This window comes from Nicotiana tabacum, chromosome 4 (assembly GCF_000715075.1).
Source record: "Nicotiana tabacum cultivar K326 chromosome 4, ASM71507v2, whole genome shotgun sequence".
Taxonomy (NCBI): Eukaryota; Viridiplantae; Streptophyta; class Magnoliopsida; order Solanales; family Solanaceae; genus Nicotiana; species Nicotiana tabacum.
In genome coordinates this window covers 3,320,796-3,342,493 of record NC_134083.1, presented here as the reverse complement: position 1 = coordinate 3,342,493, position 21,698 = coordinate 3,320,796, and the positions used below count along the sequence as shown (strand labels likewise).

Sequence of the window (21,698 nt, the reverse complement as noted above, 5' to 3'; positions counted from 1 at the left end):
ATGATGGACTAAACAGGAAATGTCAGGACGGGAACATACTGAGGGGAATACAAGATAAAGAACTACAACAGAATGATCACCGGAGCAGTCAATATGCCATGAATTAACAGGAATAGTGAATACAATAAGAAAAAATACACGGTATCACCCTTCGTGCTTTTACTCTCAATCTCACCATAAAAATCAATAGAAATGGCATGGCATCACCCTTAGTGCATTAACTCTCATATCATGGCACGACATCACCCTTCGTGCTTTTACACTCACAATATGACACGGCATCACCCTTAGTACTTTTACACTCACAATGTGGTACGACATCACCCTTCGTGCATTAACACTCACAATATGGCACGGCATCACTCTTCGTGCATTAACTCTCATATCATGGAACGGCATTACCCTTCGTGCATTAACACTTTCCCTTACCATAATGCAATGCATAAATAACAACAGGGAGATGGAATAACAAGTACAAATCTTACTTCAACATTTGGTTCCAACATATAAATCTCAACTTTTAAATAAATACTCGATTACCAACAGAAAATCCGTAAACATGATAATGACGATCAATTTAACAACACTAATATAAACATGTAGCAAATAGGCATAGGAAGAGACAATATAAGAAAACGGAAGAAACATGGAAAATAGGTAAATTGGCGGCGCATAAGTACTCGTCACCTCACATATACGCCGCTCACATGAATTTCACTTAGCAAATAATCTAAGGTTCCTAATTCCCTCAAGTCAGGGTTAGACACAACACTTACCTCGCTCCGAAGGCCACTTAATTCTCAATCACAGCTTTTCCTTTGGAATTCACCTCCAAACCACTCGTATCTATTCAAAAATGACTCAATAATATCAAATATTGCTAAAGGAATCAATTATATTTCACAAATTTTCCTCCAAAAAGTCGAAAAATCGACCACGGGCCTGCTTGGTCAAAACCCGAGGCTCGGACCAAAATCCTTTTCCCATTCATCCCCGAGCACGAATATATAATTGGTTTTGGAATCCGACCTCAAATTAAGGTCTAAATCCCCAAATTCCCGAAATTCCTAGTTTCTACTCTAACCCCTAATTCTATCATGAAACTCTAGATTTTTAGGTTGAATTCTAGTAAAATGAAGTAAAAGATCAAAAGAAACGAGTTAAGGAACACTTACCTATGATTTGGGGAAGAAAATGTCTTTGAAAAATTGCCCTAGGCCTCCTATCCTTTTGAAAACAAGAAGAAAAATGGTTGGAGTCCGAAATAAATACTCACTGCCCAGCGACCTTCGTACCTGCGCATCCGCATGTGCGGACGGGATATGCGCTTCTGCAGAGAAGGACTGGGCCAACTGGGGCCGCACCTGCAGACAGGGTTCCGCTCATGCGGAGAAAAGTCTGCATCTGCGTAGAAACGAAGTCCAGGCCTGGGTCACATCTGTGGGGCTTTCGCTCGCACCTACGAGCTCGCACCTGCGACCAAAGGCTCGCAGGTGCGGGCACACCAGATTTGGTGCACCAGCAGCCTTGTTGAGGTTAGAACTCAACTCGCGCATCGCCTGAATGGCACCCGAACCCTCGGGGCTCCAAACCAAATATGCACGCAAGTCTAAAAATATCATGCGGACCTGCTCGCGATCATATCGCCAGAATAACACCTAGAACTCTAAATTTAGCACCAAATCAAATGAAATTCTCAAGAACACTTTAAAATTTCTCTCTTCTCAACTGGACGTCCAAATCACGCCAAATCAACTCCGTTTTGCACCAAATTTCACAGACATGTCTTAAATAGCATAATGAACCTATACCAGGCTCCGGAACCAAAAATACGGATCCGATACTAACAAGGCCAAATATCAATCAATTCTTAAAAATAAATAATTTTCATCAAAAACTCATAACTCAAGCTAGGGACCTCCGAATTCGATTCCGGACATACGCCTATGTCCCAGAATTCGATACGGACCTACCGGGACCGTTAAAGCACGGATCCAGGCCTGTTTACCAAAAATGTTAACCGAAGTCAATTAAAATCAACTTTTAAGGAACAAATTCTTATCTTCATTAGTTTTCAACATAAAAGCTTTCCGGAAACCTGTCCGTACTGCGCACGCAAATCGAGGAGGGTAAAAATGAGATTTTTAAGGCTTAAGAGTACAAATTCGAGTTCTAAAACATAAGATGACCTTTTGGGTCATCACATTCTCCACCTCTAAAACAACTGTTCGTCCTCGAACGGACATAGAGAAGTACCTGGGCTGGTGAAAAGGTGGGGATATCTACCCCGCATATTGGACTCGGACTCCCAAGTAGCTGGCTCAATAGGCTGACCGCTCCACTGCACTCGAACTGAAGGGTAACTCTTTGATCTCAACTGGCGGACTTGTCGGGTTAGAATTGCCACCGGCTCCTCCTCGTAAGTCAAATCCTTGTCCAATTGGACAGAGTTGAAATCTAATACATGGGGAGGATCACCGTAATACTTTCGAAGCATGGACACATGGAATACCGGATGAACAGCTGCTAAACTGGGTGGCAACGCAAGCCTGTAAGCCACCTCTCCCACTCTCTCCAGAATCTCAAAAGGTCTGATATACCTAGGGCTCAACTTGCCCTTCTTTCCGAACCTCATTACACCCTTCATAGGTGATACCCGAAGTAACACTCTCTCTCCGACCATGAATGCAATATCATGAACTCTATGGTCAGCATAACTCTTCTGCCTGGACTGAGCTGTGCGAAATCGATCCTGAATAATCTTGACCTTATCCCAAGGCCTCCTGAACTAAATCTGTACCCAATAACCGAGCCTCCCCCGGCTCGAACCACCCAGCTGGCAACCTACACCGTCTACCATATAATGCCTCATAGGGAACCATCTGAATGCTCGACTGGTAGCTGTTATTGTAGGCAAACTCCGCTAACGGAAAAAACTGATCCCAAGAACCTCCAAAGTCAATAACACAGGCGCGGAGCATATCCTCCAAGATCTGAATAGTACGCTCGGACTGACAGTCCGTCTGAGGATGAAATGTTGTACTCAACTCAACCCGCGTACCCAACTCATGCTGAACTGCCCTCCAAAAGTGCGAGGTAAACTGCGTACCTCGATCAGAAATGATAGACACGGGCACACCATGAAGACGGACGATCTCACGAATATAAATCTCTGTCAACCGCTCCGAGGAATAGGTAACTGCTACAGGAACAAAATACGCTGACTTAGTCAGCCTGTCCACAATGACCCAAACTGCATCGAACTTCCTCTGAGTCCATGGGAGTCCAACAACAAAGTCCATAGTGATACGCTCCCACTTCCACTCAGGAATATCTAACCTCTGAAGTAAACCACCAGGTCTCTGATGCTCACACTTTACCTGCTGGCAATTTAGGCACCAAGCTACATAGGCAACTATGTCCTTCTTCATTCGCCTCCACCAATAATGCTGCCTCAAGTCCTGATACATCTTGGCGGTGCCCGGATGAATAGAATACCGGGAACTGTGGGACTGCTCAAGGATAAACTCACGAAGTCAATCCACATTAGGCACACAAATACGACCATGCATCCTTAAAACTCCGCTATCTCCAACACTAACCTGCTTGGCACCACCGTGCCGCATTGTTTCTCTAAGGACAAATAAATGAGGATCGTCATCCTGCCGATCTCTGATGCGCTCATATAAAGAAGACCGAGCAATTGTACAAGCTAGAACAGCTGGGCTCAGAAACATCTAACCTCACGAACTGGTTGGCCAAGGCCTGAACATCCAATGCAAGCAGTCTCTCACCAACTGGAATATATGCAAGGCTACTCATACTGACTGACTTTCTACTCAAAGCATTGGCCACCACATTGGCCTTCCCGGGATGATACAATATGGTGATATCATAGTCTTTCAGTAGCTCCAGCCACCTCTTCTACCTCAAATTGAGTTCTTTCTGCTTAAACAAATACTGCAAGCTTCGATGATCAGTGAATACCTCACATGGCATGCCGTAAAGATAGTGCCTCCAAATCTTCAGTGCATGAACAATGGTTGCCAGCTCTAGATCATGAACATGGTAATTCTTCTCGTGAACCTTCAGCTGCCGTGAAGCATATGCAATAACCTTGCCACCCCGCATAAATACCGCACCCAGACCAATACGAGATGCGTCACAATATACTATATAAGATCCTGAACCTGTGGGTAACACCAATACCGGTTCTGTAGTCAAAGCTGTCTTGAGCTTCTGAAAGCTCGCTTCACACTCGTCTGACCACCTGAACGGGGCACCCTTCTGGGTCAATCTGGTCAACGGGGCTGCTATGGATGAAAACCCCTCCACAAATCGACGGTAATAGCCCGCCAAACCCAGGAAACTACGGATCTCTATAGCTTATGTGGGTCTAGGACAGTTCTGGACTGTCTCAATCTTCTTAGGATCCACCTGAATACCCTCTGCTGATACAACGTGACCCAAGAAAGTAACTGAACTCAACCAAAACTCGTATTTTTAGAACTTAGCATATAACTGGCTGTCTTTCAGAGTCTGAAGAACGATCCGAAGGTGCTGCTCATAATCCTCTCGACTGTGGGAGTAGATCAAGATATCATCAATAAACACAACCACAAAGGAATCCAAGTAGGATTTGAACACCCAGTTCATCAAATCCATGAATGTTGCTGGGGCATTTGTCAGCCCAAATGACATCGCTAGAAACTCATAATGCTCATACCGAGTCCGAAAAGTTGTCTTAGGAACATCGGATACCCTAATCCTCAACTGATGTTAGCTAGATCTCAAATCAATCTTTGAAAACACCTTGGCACCCTGAAGCTGATCAAATAAATCATCAATCCTCGGCAATGGATATTTGTTCTTGATGGTGACTTTGTTCAACTGTCGATAATCTGTACACATCCTCATCGATCCATCTTTCTTCTTCACAAACAACACAGGTGCACCCCAGGGAGAGACACTAGGTTTAATATAGCCCTTATCCAGTAAATCTTGCAACTGCTCCTTCAATTCTTTCAACTCTAGCGGGGCCATGCGATATGGCGGAATAGAAATAGGTTGAGTGCCCGGAGCCAAATCAATGTAGAAATCAATATCAATCAATTCTTAAAAACAAATAATTTTCAAACTTTTAATTTTCATCAAAAACTCATAACTCAAGTTAGGGACCTCCGAATTTGATTCGGGGCATACGCCCAGGTCCCATAATTCGATACGGACCTACCGAGATCGTTAAAGCACGGATCCGGGCCCATTTACCAAACATATTGATCGAAGTCAACTAAAATCAACTTTTAAGGTAAAAATTCTTATCTTTATTAGTGTTCAACATAAAAGCTTTCCGAAAACCTGCCCGGACTGTGCACGCAAATCGAAAAGGGTAAAAATGAGATTTTTAAGGCTTAAGAGTGCAGATTCGAGTTCTAAAACATAAGATGACCTTTTGGGTCATCACAGGGAGAAACCTAAGAAACAAATACAAGTATGGCATGCTAAATCTATCAATCAGGTTGTACCTCAAAGGGTTGTTGACAATCCAATGAAGGTGACACAAAAAGATAAAGAAACATTACCTACATGGAAGATAATAGAGCAAGAAAATAATTGGCAGATGGCAGTAGGCAAGAATATAAAAAAGCGTGGTCAAAGTCCAAATATTGGGCAAGAGTTGCTTAAGGTCAATAATGGATTTAGTATATTAACTTAAAAAGGGTGTCCTATGCAGAATGATCCTGGAAACACAAAGGATAGAGGACAAAGTAGCCAGAGTAGAGGAGTGAAGAGTGCTGCACTATCTCCTATTTCTAAATGAATTTGATCACTTGGAATGTCAGGGGCTTGAATAAGTTGTACAAACAAAAGGAGATTAAAGTGTTTATACATAGTAATAGAATAAAAATAATAACTATAGTGGAGCCTAGAGTGATGGAGCAGAATGCAGAGAAAATAATAAAGAAGATAATTCCTAGTTGGAGTTGGCATGCCAATTATAATTCAGATAATAGAGAGAGGATCTGGATTCTATGGAATCATAATGCTATAGATTATACCCCTATCAAAGTGAAAAACCAATATACCCATGGACAAGTTAAATATCAGACTATTGACTGCTACTTCACTGTAATTTATGGACGGCACAGTGTGGGTGACAGAAGGAATTGTGGATAGATCTGTAAGAACTAAAAAATTCACATCAAGGACCATGGCTTTTAATGGGTAATTATAATGCAGTACTTCATGTGGATGACATACTAAATGGTGCAGAGATTAAAGAACAGGAAATTAGAGATTTTACTGATTTTTTATTTGAAATAGGGTTGACTCAACTGAAGACGGTGGGAAGAAAATACACATAAACCAACAACCACATATACAACAGAATTGATAGAGCTGTGGTAAATAGGGATTGGATGATAAGACTACCTCATCTAGAAGTGACAGTACTTGATCTTGGGTTCTCAGACCACTCTCCCTTGTGTATTACCTTTGATAATCATCCAGGAAGAAGAGCTAGACCTTTTAAATTTTTGAACCATTTAACTGAACATAAAACATTTATGGATAAGGTAGCAAAAGGTTGGAGGAAACCAGTGAGCGGGTTTTTTTGTAAATGCATATGGCAAAAGCTAAAGAATGTGAAGACTGAAATGTAACTTCTAAACAAGGAAGAGTATAATGCAGCAGATGTGAGGATCAGTACCATCAGAAGCAACTTACAAGAGGCTCATGAACAAATGAGACTTCCTGGGCATGACCCTACTTTGTTTAATAGGGAAAAATCACTAAAGGCGGATTTAGAGAAATGGGTGAAAATTGACGAGATGATTGATCAACAAAAGTCAAGGGTAAAATGGTTAAAGCTTGTGAACTCTAATAGTCCCTATTTTTTTGCTTGTACGAAAAACAAAAGTGCTATTAATCAGCTCAAAACATTAGTAACAATATATGGAGAGCAGAAGATGATATCAAGGAGAGGTCCTGAAATTTTACAAACAGTTTCTTGGCACAGCAGCACCCCAATTGCCAACAGTAAAATTCTTAGTTTTTCAAATGGTCCTAAACTGAATAGAAACCAACAACTCCAACTGATTAACCCTATCACAAGAGAGGAAGTTTACATAGCTATTAAGAATATTAATGATATGAAAGCACAAGAGTGGATGGTTTCAATGCATACTTTTTCAAAAAAAGCTTGGCATGTGATTGGTAATGAGGTAGTAGACATTATACTTAATATTTTTGGGACTGGAGTTATGTACAAACAAGTTAATTGTACTTCTATTACTTTAATACCAAAAGTCAAAAACCCTTCTTCAGTAAAGCAATACAGGCCAATCTCATGTTGTTCGGTGACGTGAAGTCTGTTCACAGTAAATCATGGAGTTAACTAGGTTTACTAAAGGAGAGTTACCAATAAGATATCTTGGTATTCCCCTGAGCACCAAGAGACTCCCAGGCCTCATTTGTTTGCACTTAATGGAGATCTGAATCTTAATTATTCAAATCTCAGATATTAAGTGCGTTTATTTTTAAAGTCTGAATCTTAATTATTCAGATCTTAATCATTAAGTATGTTTATTATTTTTACTTCACAATCACTTAATGGGTCTGAATAGGTGTGTATGATTAAGATCTATAACAAAGACTTAATTTTATTAAGATGATATCATCCACATTCATTATTAACTGCCGCCACCACCAACCATTATCAACTACCACTATGCCACCCACCACCACCATACTTTACCACCACCATCATCTTCAAGCATAGCCACCATTATCGACTACCATCACCCACCACTCCCACCACCATCATTTTCAACCACAACCAACACTCATCCACCTCAACTCAACAACTAACCACCCCATCACCATTAACAATCGTAGCACACTGCCTATCATTATAAACCTACCACCACCCACCGCCACCTTCCTCAATCACAACTACCACCACCACCCGCCATTACTAACTATCACCACCCACCACCACCATCCTCAATCATAATAGCCACCACTACCAATTACCACTAGTTACTACCCTAAACCACCACCATCAACCAAAACTACCACCAACTGCCGCATCTAGTCGGGATTCACAAGCACCACCGTTAGCCATCACCATCAGCAACTACCATAGAATATTAGATTGATTAGTATTTTAATTGAATTTTATATTTATTAATTTTTAAATAAAAATAAATTGTATACATTCAGATGTTAAAAATCAAACAGTCTTAATCATTTAGCATTCAGATCTTGATACACATCTAAATATTCAAATGTGTATTCAGATTCAGATGTCTTAATCTTAATACACATCTTGATATTCAGATGTATATTCAGATTCATACGTCTTAATCTTTAAAAAAAATAAATGAGGCCTCAGTGCTTCAATGTCAACCTTTACTGGAAAAGATGATGGGAAGAATTCAAAGTTGGACAACGAAATTCCTCTCTTATGCAGGAAGAGCCCAACTGATAAAGAATGTTCTCTTTTCGGTACAAGTATTTTGGTCACAAATATTTGTATTACCTGCAAAGGTAGTTAAGATAATTGAGGTAACATGTAGGAAATTCTTATGGACCGGAGGAGTTGAACTATCAAAGAGGGCTTTGCTTGCATGGGATAGAGTCTGCTATCCTCAGGTAGCAGGAGCTGGAACAAAGTTGACATATGCAAACTATTATAGAATTTGTGTAGCAAGAAGGATAGCCTATGAGTCAAGTGGGTACATAACTGTTATATAAAGGAAAGGCAAATATGGGAGGTTGCACCAAAACAAGCATCATGGGTAGTGCAAAAAATCTTAAAAGCCAGGAGCTATGTTGAACTAGCAAGAATAAATGCTAATGAGTTTCAATCACTGCCAAACTTCTCTATTAGGAAGCTGTACACTAAAACGAGAGGTGTTTTTACTAAGGTTTCATGGAGGAAGTTAGTGTGTAATAACTTAGGAGCTCCCAAATGGATATTCATATTAAGACTTGCGGCAAATGAAAAATTGCTTACTAGAGATTGATTAATACAGTGGGGAATAGAGGTTCCATTGGCTTGTCTACTCTATAATACTGGGAATGAAAGTATTTCACACTTGTTCTTTCAATGTGATATGTCTTCCTATATCTGGAAAAAGGTCCTACCTTGGCAAGGGATAAGCAGAATGGTAATGGATTGGCAAGATGAACTAAAGTGGGCTGAAGTTTATGCAAAAGGAAGACGAGTCGAAGCAAAGATATGCAGAATGGTACTTGCAGCGAGTATGTACTACATTTGGAAAAAAAGAAACCAACGGGTATTTCAAGGTACGCAATGAGATTCGAAACATATTATGAAATAAATTATCCAAGAGGTATGTTGTAGAGGAACAATGCGTGCAAGATTAGCTAGGAAACTTGATCAGTTAAATTTCTATCCTTAACTTTGTGGTTATAGTAGTTAGCCATGATGTAGTTGTGAGATGATATGGTTGGCTTCTGTAGATCCTGATGTTGGGGCATCATGTCCAATAGTCAATTTGTTTCTTTTTTCTTGTGTACATATTTTCGATTGGTAATAAAAATTTATTTACTAAAAAAAATAAAAATATATTTTAAGTATAATAGTCAGCAGACAAGTAACGAAAATTTTAAATCACTAATTAGTAAAATGTACTGCAGTCATTGTTCCTATAAAGCATGTCATGCAAACGTAGCAAGTACAAATCACTTGCTTTTGCTGAATTGTAAGAGAAGGCGCACAATATCCTATACAAACTGCGCTAAAAGACACTACGTGTTTTTTTCAAAAAACAAATTCAACTTTAAAATCGAGCAGATAAAGGAAAAAATAAAATGAAAAAGAACAGGAAAACCTACTTATTAGAAATGGAAATAGAGGTGTACCCCATTAATCAAGAAAGCTCCATATACGATTTTTCGCGCCCACCAAACACAAAAGGACAAACTTAATATTCGTTCCCTTAAAATTTAGGTGAACACATTTGACTTAGCGCGAAACTTAAAGAAACAAGATTTTTGAACTTCTGGTATAAAATAAAGCGTATATATTTTATGTGGCTATAAATCATTACATAAATATAAATTATTTCCAAATAAGAAAATATGTCATTTTTTTGCACGGACTAAAAAAATAGGTTCACATAAATTGACACGGATACCAAAAAAAAAAAAAAAAAGGAAAAACGAGAAAGTGATAAAGAAAAACATGAGTTGGGGAAAATGGTTTCACACCCGAATAAATGAACAGATTCCTAAGGGAGGTTTGAAAATGCAGTCAAGTTTTACCAAAAGTATTGAACTCTAAGAATGGAAAAATGAAAACTAAATTATAAGGATGAACAGCTAATAATCAAGTAATCTAAATTGTAATATCAATGAATTCTTCATTCCTCACGTTTACTGTTGTTCCCGGCACTTCGTTCTTTCAAAATTTATTTGCTTCCTAAAGAGTCAAGCATGCCCATGTTCCGTCTTTAAGTGTGCGCGCTAGAATTCTTAACTTTTAAAGACCTTAGAACATCAGAGTTATTTTTCAAACTTTGAACTTTATGGATCTAGCACAACCGGCTTGATAGAGCAAGTTTGAGATTCAACGAGTTTTTAAAATAAATATACATGATTTATTTACATATTAGATTCGCCATTGACACGTCTAAGCCAAACGAGTCTAGGGTTCAACTCAACTTAACTTAATTTTGGTTAAAATATAGCTCGAATCGACTCAATTTTAATTGGTTAAAATATAGCTTGACTCGACTCAATTAATTAATTTAATTTTAAAAATAAAATATTAATTTTTATATTTTTTTTATTGATCAATCAAATTATTATGAAAATAATTTTGTTTCAAGATACATTTAAACCAAAACAAAACATTAAAAGATCATTTTAATTGATTAAGCTATACTTGAACTCAACTAAGCTCAAATCTTGTATAAATAAATAAATAAATAATAAATAATAAATTTTGAACCCAGTAAATTAAATAAAATCTGAAAGAATTTTGTAATTGAGTACGGGTGTGTGTGTGTGTGGGGGGGGGGGGGGGATTGTTATCCATTCTTTTATGCAATATTAGTCGACTACATCTAAATCTAGATGTGAGGTAGAAGCAAAGTGAATACAAAAAGTAAATAACACCAAATGTTTTATATTAATTCGGATTCAATGTGAATCCTAGTCCAGTCCCCTTAGGTTGCAAGGGAGTTCTCTCTTTAAGTTCCTTAAAATTTTACGGTATAGGTGTGTTGATGTTGTTGAACATACACCAACAACTTTTCGGAGTATAAGTATCTTTCTGAGTTTTGATATAATGTCTCATCAGTATTTTTCTCTTTTTCTTCTCTCCACTTATTACACAGTAAATCTTGAATATACTACAATACTTGTTTGGAGTAGAACAAAAAATTTGATAATGGTTCGATCAAAGTATAAGTTTGATGTTCGACCTTTGACTGTATATATGTATGACTTGAGAGAAGATCTTCTTGATTGGAGCAGATCTTTGAGAGATTTGCAACCCAAATGAATTGATTATTGGAATAAACCTTAATTGATTCCTTCTGAGAATAAGATTGGAACTTTTTCATACTTGGACCCCGAGACACGACGTGATAGATGTGGCTTCCTTGATGTCATTTGCAAATCTTTCATATAACGCGTTTGATATGATTTCCCTTAACTTCCGTGATTGAGGATCGAGACTAAATATTGATCTTCCTTGATACCCGTGATTTGGAACCAAGAGTGGAATTGATACTTCAATCTTAACCTTCCTTTTTTGGATCCTTAGTTGGCTCTTAGTTCCTTCTTTGGATAGCTTCCAGATCCTTGATTGCCTGCAATAGGAATAAGTTATTTTTCATCATTAAAACACAGATCTAACAAGATCAGCTTATGTCATCTATACTATATAAGAATTCAGATGAACTCTGATCGACTAGATACTTTAGGGGTCGTTTGGAATTATGGATAAGCAAAAATAATCAGGGGATAAAAATTTTGTATCTCTTGTTTGGTTATTAACTTTGTGATAAGTTATCTCAGGATTAAAAAGGATAACTTATACGTGAGAGAGGGCGGAATAATAATCCCAGAATAAGTTATCCCAGGATAAAACAGTAAAATTGATAATCCCAGGATTAATACAACATACCAAACACTCAATAAAAAATAATACCAGAATAACTAATCTCAGCATAACTTGTCTTCAACCCAAACGACCCCTTAATAGTTAAATTAAGCTCAACTCAGAGTCGACTTAACTAGGCTGAGTTTACAAGCCTGTTGTCAACATCAATTTATTGAACGAATAAAAGCAAAAATGAAATGCAAAGTATGTATTATAAAACAATAAAAGAAGGAGAAGAGTATTATAGAGAACAGTTGAGAGAGAGGAATTTTATTGATTGGATGAATTACAATGGTATAGAAGCCCTCTATTTATAGGAAAAAAGAGACTTAGCCACCGAGTAACAAATCCTAAGATCTTTCTAAATTATAGACATTCACCTTAAATACAATTCTATTTATAATACTTCCCCTTGAATGTCTATTTAACAGATAATGTGTCTTGTTAAAACCTTAACTAAAATAAAATCCAGTGAAAAAAAAATTTTAGTGAAGGAAAAAGAGTTCACCTATCTAACAATACGTCTTTTAGTTGCCTCGTTAAAAAACTTGCAAGAAAAACCCAACGGGACAAAACCTTATAAGGAAAAAAGAGTACAATGTGTATTAACTCCCCCCTGATGAGAACATCAATTCACATCTTTAAACCTTTGCATTCTAATATTGTGCACTATTTTCAAAAGATCGTTGGTATAGATTTGATAAGCAAATCAGCCATATTAACATGAATGAATATGTTGCATCTTGAAATCATCATTCTTGATAAATATGTAACGTCTTCATATAATATCGTGGGATGGTCTTTTTAATATCTCTATAAAGGTATTCTCGCTATCACATTATCATGCTTATAGTTATAGCAATATACATATGTGCACAAATTGCACTTAGGATGTGGTACTTCAGGACCAAGAATTATATGTGCTTTAAGCGATTTAAATCTTTCAAGGATTTTCATATAAGCTATATAAATAGAGTTTAGATGCATATCAAGTTTTCATGTCATGCTAGACATATAAGATAGATAAAAGTGATTGCACACTTTGTTGACTTTATACTTTTAAATGTTTGAACTACATGTCCAAAACTATATGTCCTTCATATGAAACCAATTCTATTCAAATTGTGTCACTTCCATTTGGCCAATATTTTTGTGTCTGTATTCGACAAACATAATATCCTCATCTATACTTAGTGCTATTATAGATGTAGTCGACGAACATTTTATATCGGTTCCAACCTCCTTTTTTTCATAAAGACATAACATAGAGATCTCTTCCTTTATATTTTCAAGTACCTGAACCTCTCATGAGATTTTATGAAGTGTTATGTCATGTGATCTTCTAGATCACTTGCTTCCTTATTATGATCATTTGTTCATCTTCTTTATCAAGAATTTTATTTGAAATCGATTTGTCTATAAGCTTTAAGTGTATCATAGACTTTGTCCTTCTAGGACTTATTCTAATATGAGTATTTTCAATGAGAATATAGTTACTTTCTTTAGGTAAGAAAATGCGTCTGGCATGCTTCGCAATTATTGCAGATAAATTATCTTTTATGAACTTGAAGTTCATATTATCTTATTCGAAGATCTAGAGGTACAAATGATAATTCATTTCAAGTAATTTTTTCTCAACTTTTATCCAGTCTCCCCCTCATGTTAGAAAAATCAATTTGCTTCCTCAACCTTGAAATTCCATCTCTGTGCTTTATGGTGTTAATTAAAATATACACCGCACATTGATAATAATAAGATGGAATTATTTGATTCCTGACCTTGCACCACTTGTGAGGGGAGAGTGTAATATACTTTCGTATATAACGTATATCAACTGATATAGATGACTTTATTCTCATAAGCAATAATTTAGCTATTAAGTGGAGGCACTTAATATATCATTTTGCTAAATCAACTGTGATGTAAACCAACTTATCAAGATGAACTGTCTTGAATAGAAAATCTGAAAATTATGCTTTAAATTAAATTATTGAGCAAGTTATCTCGCAAATACCAGGTTATGGGTTAATAATAATCGCACATGTAACCATCTCATAGATGCATTTTATGTGGTATATATGGCAGGTGAATGAGCCCACATTCACCTTTGATATTTTCAGCATTCATGGGATTCAATCCTAATTTTAGTTGGTCTATTAATTAATGAGAACAAGCAACATAAGAGACTTCATAAATAATTTTATAGTTCTTTAATATTTACCCATATGAATTCTTTTTTATTTTTGCACATCATAATTAAATTAACATGACTAAACCAATTATACCAACTGGATCAATTATTAATATTGATAAACTTTAGGTTTACACCATGACGCGTACAATTATGAATAAACTCCAAATTTATTATAATATGAGTTTTTATATTAATAAACTTCTATTTTATTGTTTCATTCTTTTATTTGTGTAATACAAACTGGAGAATAACGCGAGTAGCTTTTCACAAACATATTATCCCGCTACAAGTTATAGTAATAGAAGATATTAAATTTTTCCTTTATTTATAGTCTTAATATAACCAATCACTTTCACGAATACTTTAGAAACTCAATACGTTTCTTTGAGACTTACTACGGTACCATACCTTATTGATAATCAATTTTATTTCTTCAAAATAGTATAATTGGCTCTTCTAGAGCTTTCAATTAATTTTGTACTATCACTTATTCATCAATATCCATATGGTGAATATCTCTTTCAAGGAGAAAGTTATACCAGTATGGTCAAATTCATTGTAGGCAAGATATGTTGCTTCTATTACTTTTGCCCTGTAATAATCACATTGCCATAATATTTTGGCGTAATCACAATAGGTACGTGATCAATGACCATTCATGCCATCATCTCAAACATCTTTCTAGATATTAGTGTGATAATCCACTAACACTAGCACGTTCATATTCTTCCAAGAATGAATATGTATTCATAAATCAGATGTTGTCACATTCACATCATGAATGAACAATAATCATCTATATATGCTTTACAAAATCTCATGTCAAACAAATGACAAACATTACTTTCACAGAGTGAAGGATTATTTTGAGAATAATTATTATTCTCATTACCACAATGATGACGATTATAATTTCGTCAATTGCCACGTCCACATCCATTGATACATTCACGGTAATAATTTTGTCTTCTTTCAGACTTATTGCATATTGCTACTATATTTTCTTAAGGGAACGAGAATGAAGCAAATTCAATGGGACGGATTTTCACTTCTTGTGCTCACGATCATACATGACTTTGATCATGTGAAGACATAGAAATTTTACCACTTCGGGTGGTTATAATTTCTTACAAACTCTATTAGAGTTATAATCAAAATTTACTATCTTTGCTTGTATTTAAAATCAAATCATAGAATTTCAAGAATTTAAAAGAGAAAAATAAGGTAAAATACTTACCTTAAATTCAGAATTTATTTTCGAAGGAAGTTCATGGATCAATTGACAATCGCTATACTCAATATTATGTACAAGTTGAGCACCATGCACTTATCCCAAAGCATGGTGACCAAAGCAGATGTCTTTACTCAATTGGTTAGAGTCTCATGCTGATAACGTGTTATAAAACAATAAAAGAAGAAGAAGAGTTATAGAGAAAAGTAGAGAGAAAATTTTTATTGATTGAGATGAATTACAATTGATATAGAACCCATCTATTTATAGGAAAAAAATGACTTAGCCACCGAGTAACAAACCCTAAAATCTCTTTAAAATATAGACATTTATCTTAAATATAATTTTATTTATAACAGTATGGTTAAATTGTAAATGTTCTTATCTACGAAGGGGGAAAGTGCTAAATCCGAGAAGCAGAAGGGCTCGCCTTAATAATAAGATCTGGTAGAATCTACAAATCTCGAATTTTAAGCACGTGTTTCCAGAGGCACTCTAACGTTCTAACTTTCCAGCCCCCACTGCCGACCATTATCTTTGAATTCCTCTACTCCACACAGTCCTTTTTCTTTTTCTTTTCCTTTTCCTTTCCCTCCATTTCCTATAAAGTATTATTATTTGAGTATTTTATTATTTTTTCCGAAACAATTAAAACGTGTTTAATGGAAAGTTGAAAAAGTCTATCCAACATGCTGTGTGATGGCGATGGATTTTTCACAACACCAAAATAGCTAAGCGTGTAGTAATTTCCTTCATCTACCCTACAACCTTATCATCTACACCATTACATTCACATGTTCCTCCTCTTATTTCCTTTTTTATTGTACACCAGAAATAGATTAGAGCAGAAATAAGTAGAGCCTTTATTTTTCCTTTTCTAGCTCAAAGTTTCTGAATAAACAGAACAACTTGTTCAGTTGCAAAATTGTAGAATTTTTGGGGTTTTTTTTTTAAAACATGTCAAATTCGAAAAATTCTTTTGACGGCGGCAGAAGACACGGTAAGGCGCCGGAGAGATGGAATTTCGTGCAGACTTGTAATTTATTGAGTCAGTTTATTAAAGGAAAAGCTACTATTAGAGATCTGAATCTCGGAATTGCTGGAAAATCTGAAATCTCAGGTAATAATCTTCACCACTTAATTGAAAATATTTGAAATAATCTAGTTCATTTATGGAGTTTCCATATATAGAATTCTTTTCTCCGCGTAATTCTAATCATCTAAATTTGGTAATATGTGGATTGAATATTTTATTTTGGGGGGGTACTGTACCTGTGTACCAGGAGGATCTGGTATTTTTTAATTGGAAAAAATGTTGAATTTAAGATGTTTTAGAAGGAGCAAATGAAGTCCAAATCTGTAATGAATTAAATATTGCTCCCAAAGAGATCTAAGTTCTCACTTGTACTGTGCTCTTTTTCCAGGTAAAAGTGATGTTACAGAAGCTGCAACTATGGATTTATTGACAATTATGGAAAAACCCTCTATTGAAACTAAAGAACAAGAACAAAAATCCACAGATCCCGTTCTTCAGCGTGCTGCAACAGAGTTTTCTAGAGATATGGAGGTGGCCGTAAATGAGCCCAGCACGAGGTTTGTCTCGTGTATCTTTACCTGTTGTAACATGTAATCGGCTTAATTTTCAGGCTTACGTATGGTTATTTGTCTTTGTAAATTTTTTCTCCCATAGTTATAGCCTGATTGGTCACGCTTCTCCGAAGCAAAAAATACTTTTTTTTTTGGTCAAATGTTTGACCAAGCTTTTAACATAAAAAAAATATTTTGAGTAGAGTAGAACCAGAAAAAAAGTAGTTTATAGCCAGCCAAAGTACTTTTTTGAAAAGTATTTTGAGAAAATATACTAGAAGTAGTTTTTAAAAATTTGGTCAAACACTAATTGATGCTTAGAATTACTTTCAAATTAATTAGTCAAACATAAATTGATTCTCATTCAAAGCACTTTTGAGAAAAATACTTTTTAAAAAAATCTTTTCAAAATAGACCGATTTTTGAAGCTTGGCCAAACAAGCTATTAGTGCGCACGATTTAACATAGGAGGTGCTAATGTCACATGTTTTATTTATGTTGGTTTCCTTTTACAGCAAAGAGGCACCAAAGGAGCCTAAGGCAGCACAATTGACTATGTTCTATGATGGTAAAGTGATAGTATTTGATGATTTTCCAGCTGACAAAGCTAGAGCAGTGATGTTATTGGCTAGTAAAGGATGCCCTCAGAGTTCATTTGGCACTTTTCATACTACAACCATCGACAAAATTAACACATCTGCTGCTGCTGCTGCCACTGCTTCTTTGACATGTAATAAAACTGATCATCAGCTTAAACCAAGTACAGTTTCTATTGCACCACAACAACAAAAGCAGCAGCAAATTCATGCTTCTTATAGTAATAAAAATGACCAGCTTAAGCCAGGGTCTAGTTCTGCTACATCGCAAGTACAGCACCAGCAGCTAGTCCATGTTTCTAGTACTAGTAAAACTGATCAGCTTAAACCAGGATCAACTTCTTCTGCACCGCAAAAACAGCCGGAACAACATCAGCAAACTGAGTCACAGACACCTGGAACTAGCAGCTCTGGTGAGCATCTAATTTCTTTCTCTGTTTCATTTTATATGACAGTATTTAGCTGGATACAAAAGAGATTGACCGACTTTTGCCACCTACCAAAAATACTCTTGTGGTCACATTTTTATGGCTATCAGATTATTTTGTTAAGGGTAAAATGTGAAATTTATGTCAAAAGAGTTTTCAAATGTAGAAATGTGTTACATACTTTTTTTAAACGGAAAGAGAATTTTCTAAGACTGCTTCTCATATGCATTATATGTTTGGTTTCTCAGAGCTACCTATTGCAAGAAGATCATCACTACATAGGTTTCTTGAGAAGAGGAAAGATAGGTAAGCAATTTAAGCAAAATTGTTTGTTTTTATTACCTTAGCATTTCGCCGAAATTCTGACTTATTTCCTTTACATTATTTTTCCTGGTGTTTAGGGCAACGGCTAGAGCGCCATACCAAGTTGTACATAATAATCCGTTACCATTATCTTCAAATAATAATGGGGAATCATCTTCAAAGGATTGCGAAGATCAGCTTGATCTCAATTTCAAGTTATAGTAAACAGTCTCACAGTTGCAATTCCATGAACCTTTTTGGTTGGCGATTGGATAAAGTAAAGATAGTATAGAATATTATTTAGATCAGTGATTTCAAGAAATTTTTCCAGCAAAGCTTAGCTTACAGATCATCTTTATGTATTAATTATTACTTATTGCCAACCTAATGTTTTGACTTTTCCATTATTTAAATAGCATGTTTATTTAATTATTTGATTTCTCATTTTTCACGTTTTTCCTTCACGAAGGCGTTATATTTTCTTTGAATCTTCTCAGTATTATTACATTTGTGGTACTTATTATTTTTGAGAAGTCTTACTATTTCCAAGTCTTACTTAATTAAGTTGTTAGCATTTCCAAAGAGCTAACAATTTGTGGCTCATTTCCAGGGGCGCCCGTTAATCTATTTGAAATTGTTTCTAAATTTTAAAGAGTGACGGATTGTTCTCTTTTTTGGGAAATACTTTGAACATTTTTGGAAAATATTTTTCGTATCAAATTCTCAGTCATCTGTAACAGTACTTTTATCTTCGTTGAGCTTGGCATACAATTTTCGTTCGTTGCCAACCTAACGTTTAGCGAAAAAATCTTCGAGAGAAAGTCTTGAAATTTACGAAATGTTTGACTTTTGAGAGTAGAGAATTCAAAAATATCTTTTCTAGCAGATATTTGGTCCACTGAAGAAAAAAGGGAATAGTAACTAAGATAGGGTTGGTGAGGTGATGAGACGTGATACCTCTTAACAAGGCCCGCTCTAATCAATATTATAACAGATAAGGCTTATGTCTTAGGCCCCAAATTTGGGGCCCTAATTTTAAAAATTAATAGATTTATAGGTGTTTAAAAACTAGTATTTAGTAGTTTTAATACAAAAGTAGAGTTTTTAATATAAAAAGAAAGAAAACTCTTTATATATTTATAAATAAAGTAATAATTTGACTTACTTAAAATTGGGTAAACGTTCCGATTTTTTAATTTTTACTCATTTATTAGCTAACGTGTAAATTTTTTATTTCCCTTTTCTTAATTTACTCAAATCAATCTTTCTTTTTCCCAATCTCTTCATATTTCAAAACTTCTACATATTTTGTCTTTCTCTTTATTGTTCTTACTCACATTCTTTCTCCAAGATTTTATTAGTTTAAGTGTTCAACAATACTTTTAAGCTTCCAATAGTTCTATATTTCTATTGCTCTATAATATCTTATCTAAAATCAACAATATCTTAAGAAAGACTAAATGAGTTGTCTATAATATCAATTGAAAAAGAATTATTAGAAAAAATAGATTATAAAAAAGATTATTAACAACTTTATATCTCAAAAAGCGGGAAGATTAGATTTCAAATAAAAAATATATCTTAAAACTTCCTTTTAAAAATTTAGGTCTCATATTAAATTTTGGCCTTAGGCCCCGCATGTGCTTGAACCGCCCATCCCTCTAAAAAGGATCAAACGAGTGATTTCTTTACTTCTCTTTTTGCACTTGGGAAGAAGGTTCATAAGTACAACAACAATCCAGTGTAATTTTACAAGTGAGGTCTGGAGATGGTAGAGTATACGCATACCTTACACATTCCTTTAAGAAGACAAAGAGACTGTTTTCGGAAGATCAGAGGCTCGAGGAGGGAAAGGGGAGGGGCAATGAAGAAGGTTCATAAGTAACAATTTAAAAATAAAAAACAATTATTCTTCGGTCTCAACTAAGTTACAACATGGCATAAGTCTACAACGACAAATTACCAACAAACGTGATAAAAATCTATAGTAACACATTACAACGTGACACAATTAACTCTTAGATTTTATATAACACGAATAAAACAAACATGTAGAAGAATAATAGAGATAGTGAAAAGTATCTTTTTTTTCAATTCTTTTGATCGAAAAAGACTCCGAAAGTATTGCGCATCACCTCTTCTATGACATAAAAGTTGTCTCCTCCGGTTAGTGAAATAAAAATATAAGTGTTATGAAATAAAAGTAATTTAATAAAACATGAACAAGAAATTGAGATAGAGAGAATGAAGAGATTTTATTCTTCAATTATGTATGTTTTCCTATCTATTACAATGTTTTTATATAGGCATGAAAAGTGAAGAAAAATATATCATTGAATATGTCATTAAGCATTTGAGATGAAGATCATAATTTGATTTTTGTTATAATAATAAGCACATTTTTCTTAAGAGGTTTTTTCATAAAACACTTTATTCTTCGGTCTCAACTAAGTTACAACATGGCATAAGTCTACAACGACAAATTACCAACAAACGTGATAAAAATCTATAGTAACACATTACAATGTGACACAATTAACTCTTAGATTTTATATAACACGAATAAAACAAACATGTAGAAGAATAATAGAGATAGTGAAAAATACCTTTTTTCCCCTTCTTTTGATCGAAAAAGACTCCGAAAGTATTGCGCATCACCTCTTCCATGACATAAAAGTTGTCTCCTCCGGTTAGTGAAATAAAAATATAAGTGTTATGAAATAAAAATAATTTAGTAAAACATGAAAAAGAAATGTTGTTATGAAATAAAAGCAATTTAGTAAAACATGAACAAGAAATGGAGATAAAGAGAAGGAAGAGATTTTATTCTTCAATTATGTATGTTTTCCTATTTATTACAATATTTTTATATAGGCATGAAAGTAAAAAAAAATATGTCATTGAATATGTCATTAAGCATTTGATATGAAGATCATAATTTGATTTTTGTTATAACAATAAGCACATTTTTCTTAAGAGGTTTTTTCATAAAATACTTTATTCTTCGGTCTTAACTAAATTACAACATGGCATAAGTCTACAATGACAAATTACCAACAAACGTGATAAAAATCTATAGTAACATATTACAACGTGACACAATTAACTCTTAGATTTTATAAAACACGAATAAAACAAACATGTAGAAGAATAATAGAGATAGTGAAAAGTACCTTTTTCCCCTTCTTTTGATCGAAAAAGACTCTGAAAGTATTGCGCA

General features: G+C 35.2%; 2 protein-coding genes across 2 annotated transcripts; both read left to right on the top strand.

The window, feature by feature from the left end:
• Positions 1–6,221: 6,221 nt before the first annotated feature.
• LOC142180399 (uncharacterized) lies at positions 6,222–7,367 on the top strand. The gene is made up of 2 exons (XM_075252617.1): positions 6,222–6,344; positions 6,675–7,367. The coding sequence occupies exons 1-2, from the start codon at positions 6,222–6,224 to the stop codon at positions 7,365–7,367; spliced, it is 816 nt and encodes a 271-aa protein (XP_075108718.1).
• Positions 7,368–16,347: 8,980 nt separating this feature from the next.
• Positions 16,348–18,910, top strand: LOC107808301 (jasmonate ZIM domain-containing protein 1). Its single transcript, XM_016632812.2, has 5 exons — positions 16,348–16,684; positions 16,989–17,157; positions 17,667–18,160; positions 18,424–18,481; positions 18,577–18,910. Exons 1-5 carry the CDS (start codon positions 16,522–16,524, stop codon positions 18,698–18,700), a joined length of 1,008 nt encoding a protein of 335 aa, XP_016488298.1. The 5' UTR covers positions 16,348–16,521; the 3' UTR covers positions 18,701–18,910.
• The last annotated feature ends 2,788 nt before the right edge of the window (positions 18,911–21,698 follow it).

Bases quoted from the DNA above. Each gene is read 5' to 3' on its own strand.
- LOC142180399 (XM_075252617.1), top strand. From the start codon at position 6,222: ATGGGTAATTATAATGCAGTACTTCATGTGGATGACATACTAAATGGT. The intron at 6,345-6,674 runs GTGGGAAGAAAA...CTTCTAAACAAG, and splicing joins GGTTGACTCAACTGAAGACG to GAAGAGTATAATGCAGCAGA.
- LOC107808301 (XM_016632812.2), top strand. From the start codon at position 16,522: ATGTCAAATTCGAAAAATTCTTTTGACGGCGGCAGAAGACACGGTAAG. The intron at 16,685-16,988 runs GTAATAATCTTC...CTCTTTTTCCAG, and splicing joins TGGAAAATCTGAAATCTCAG to GTAAAAGTGATGTTACAGAA. The intron at 17,158-17,666 runs GTTTGTCTCGTG...TTCCTTTTACAG, and splicing joins GTAAATGAGCCCAGCACGAG to CAAAGAGGCACCAAAGGAGC.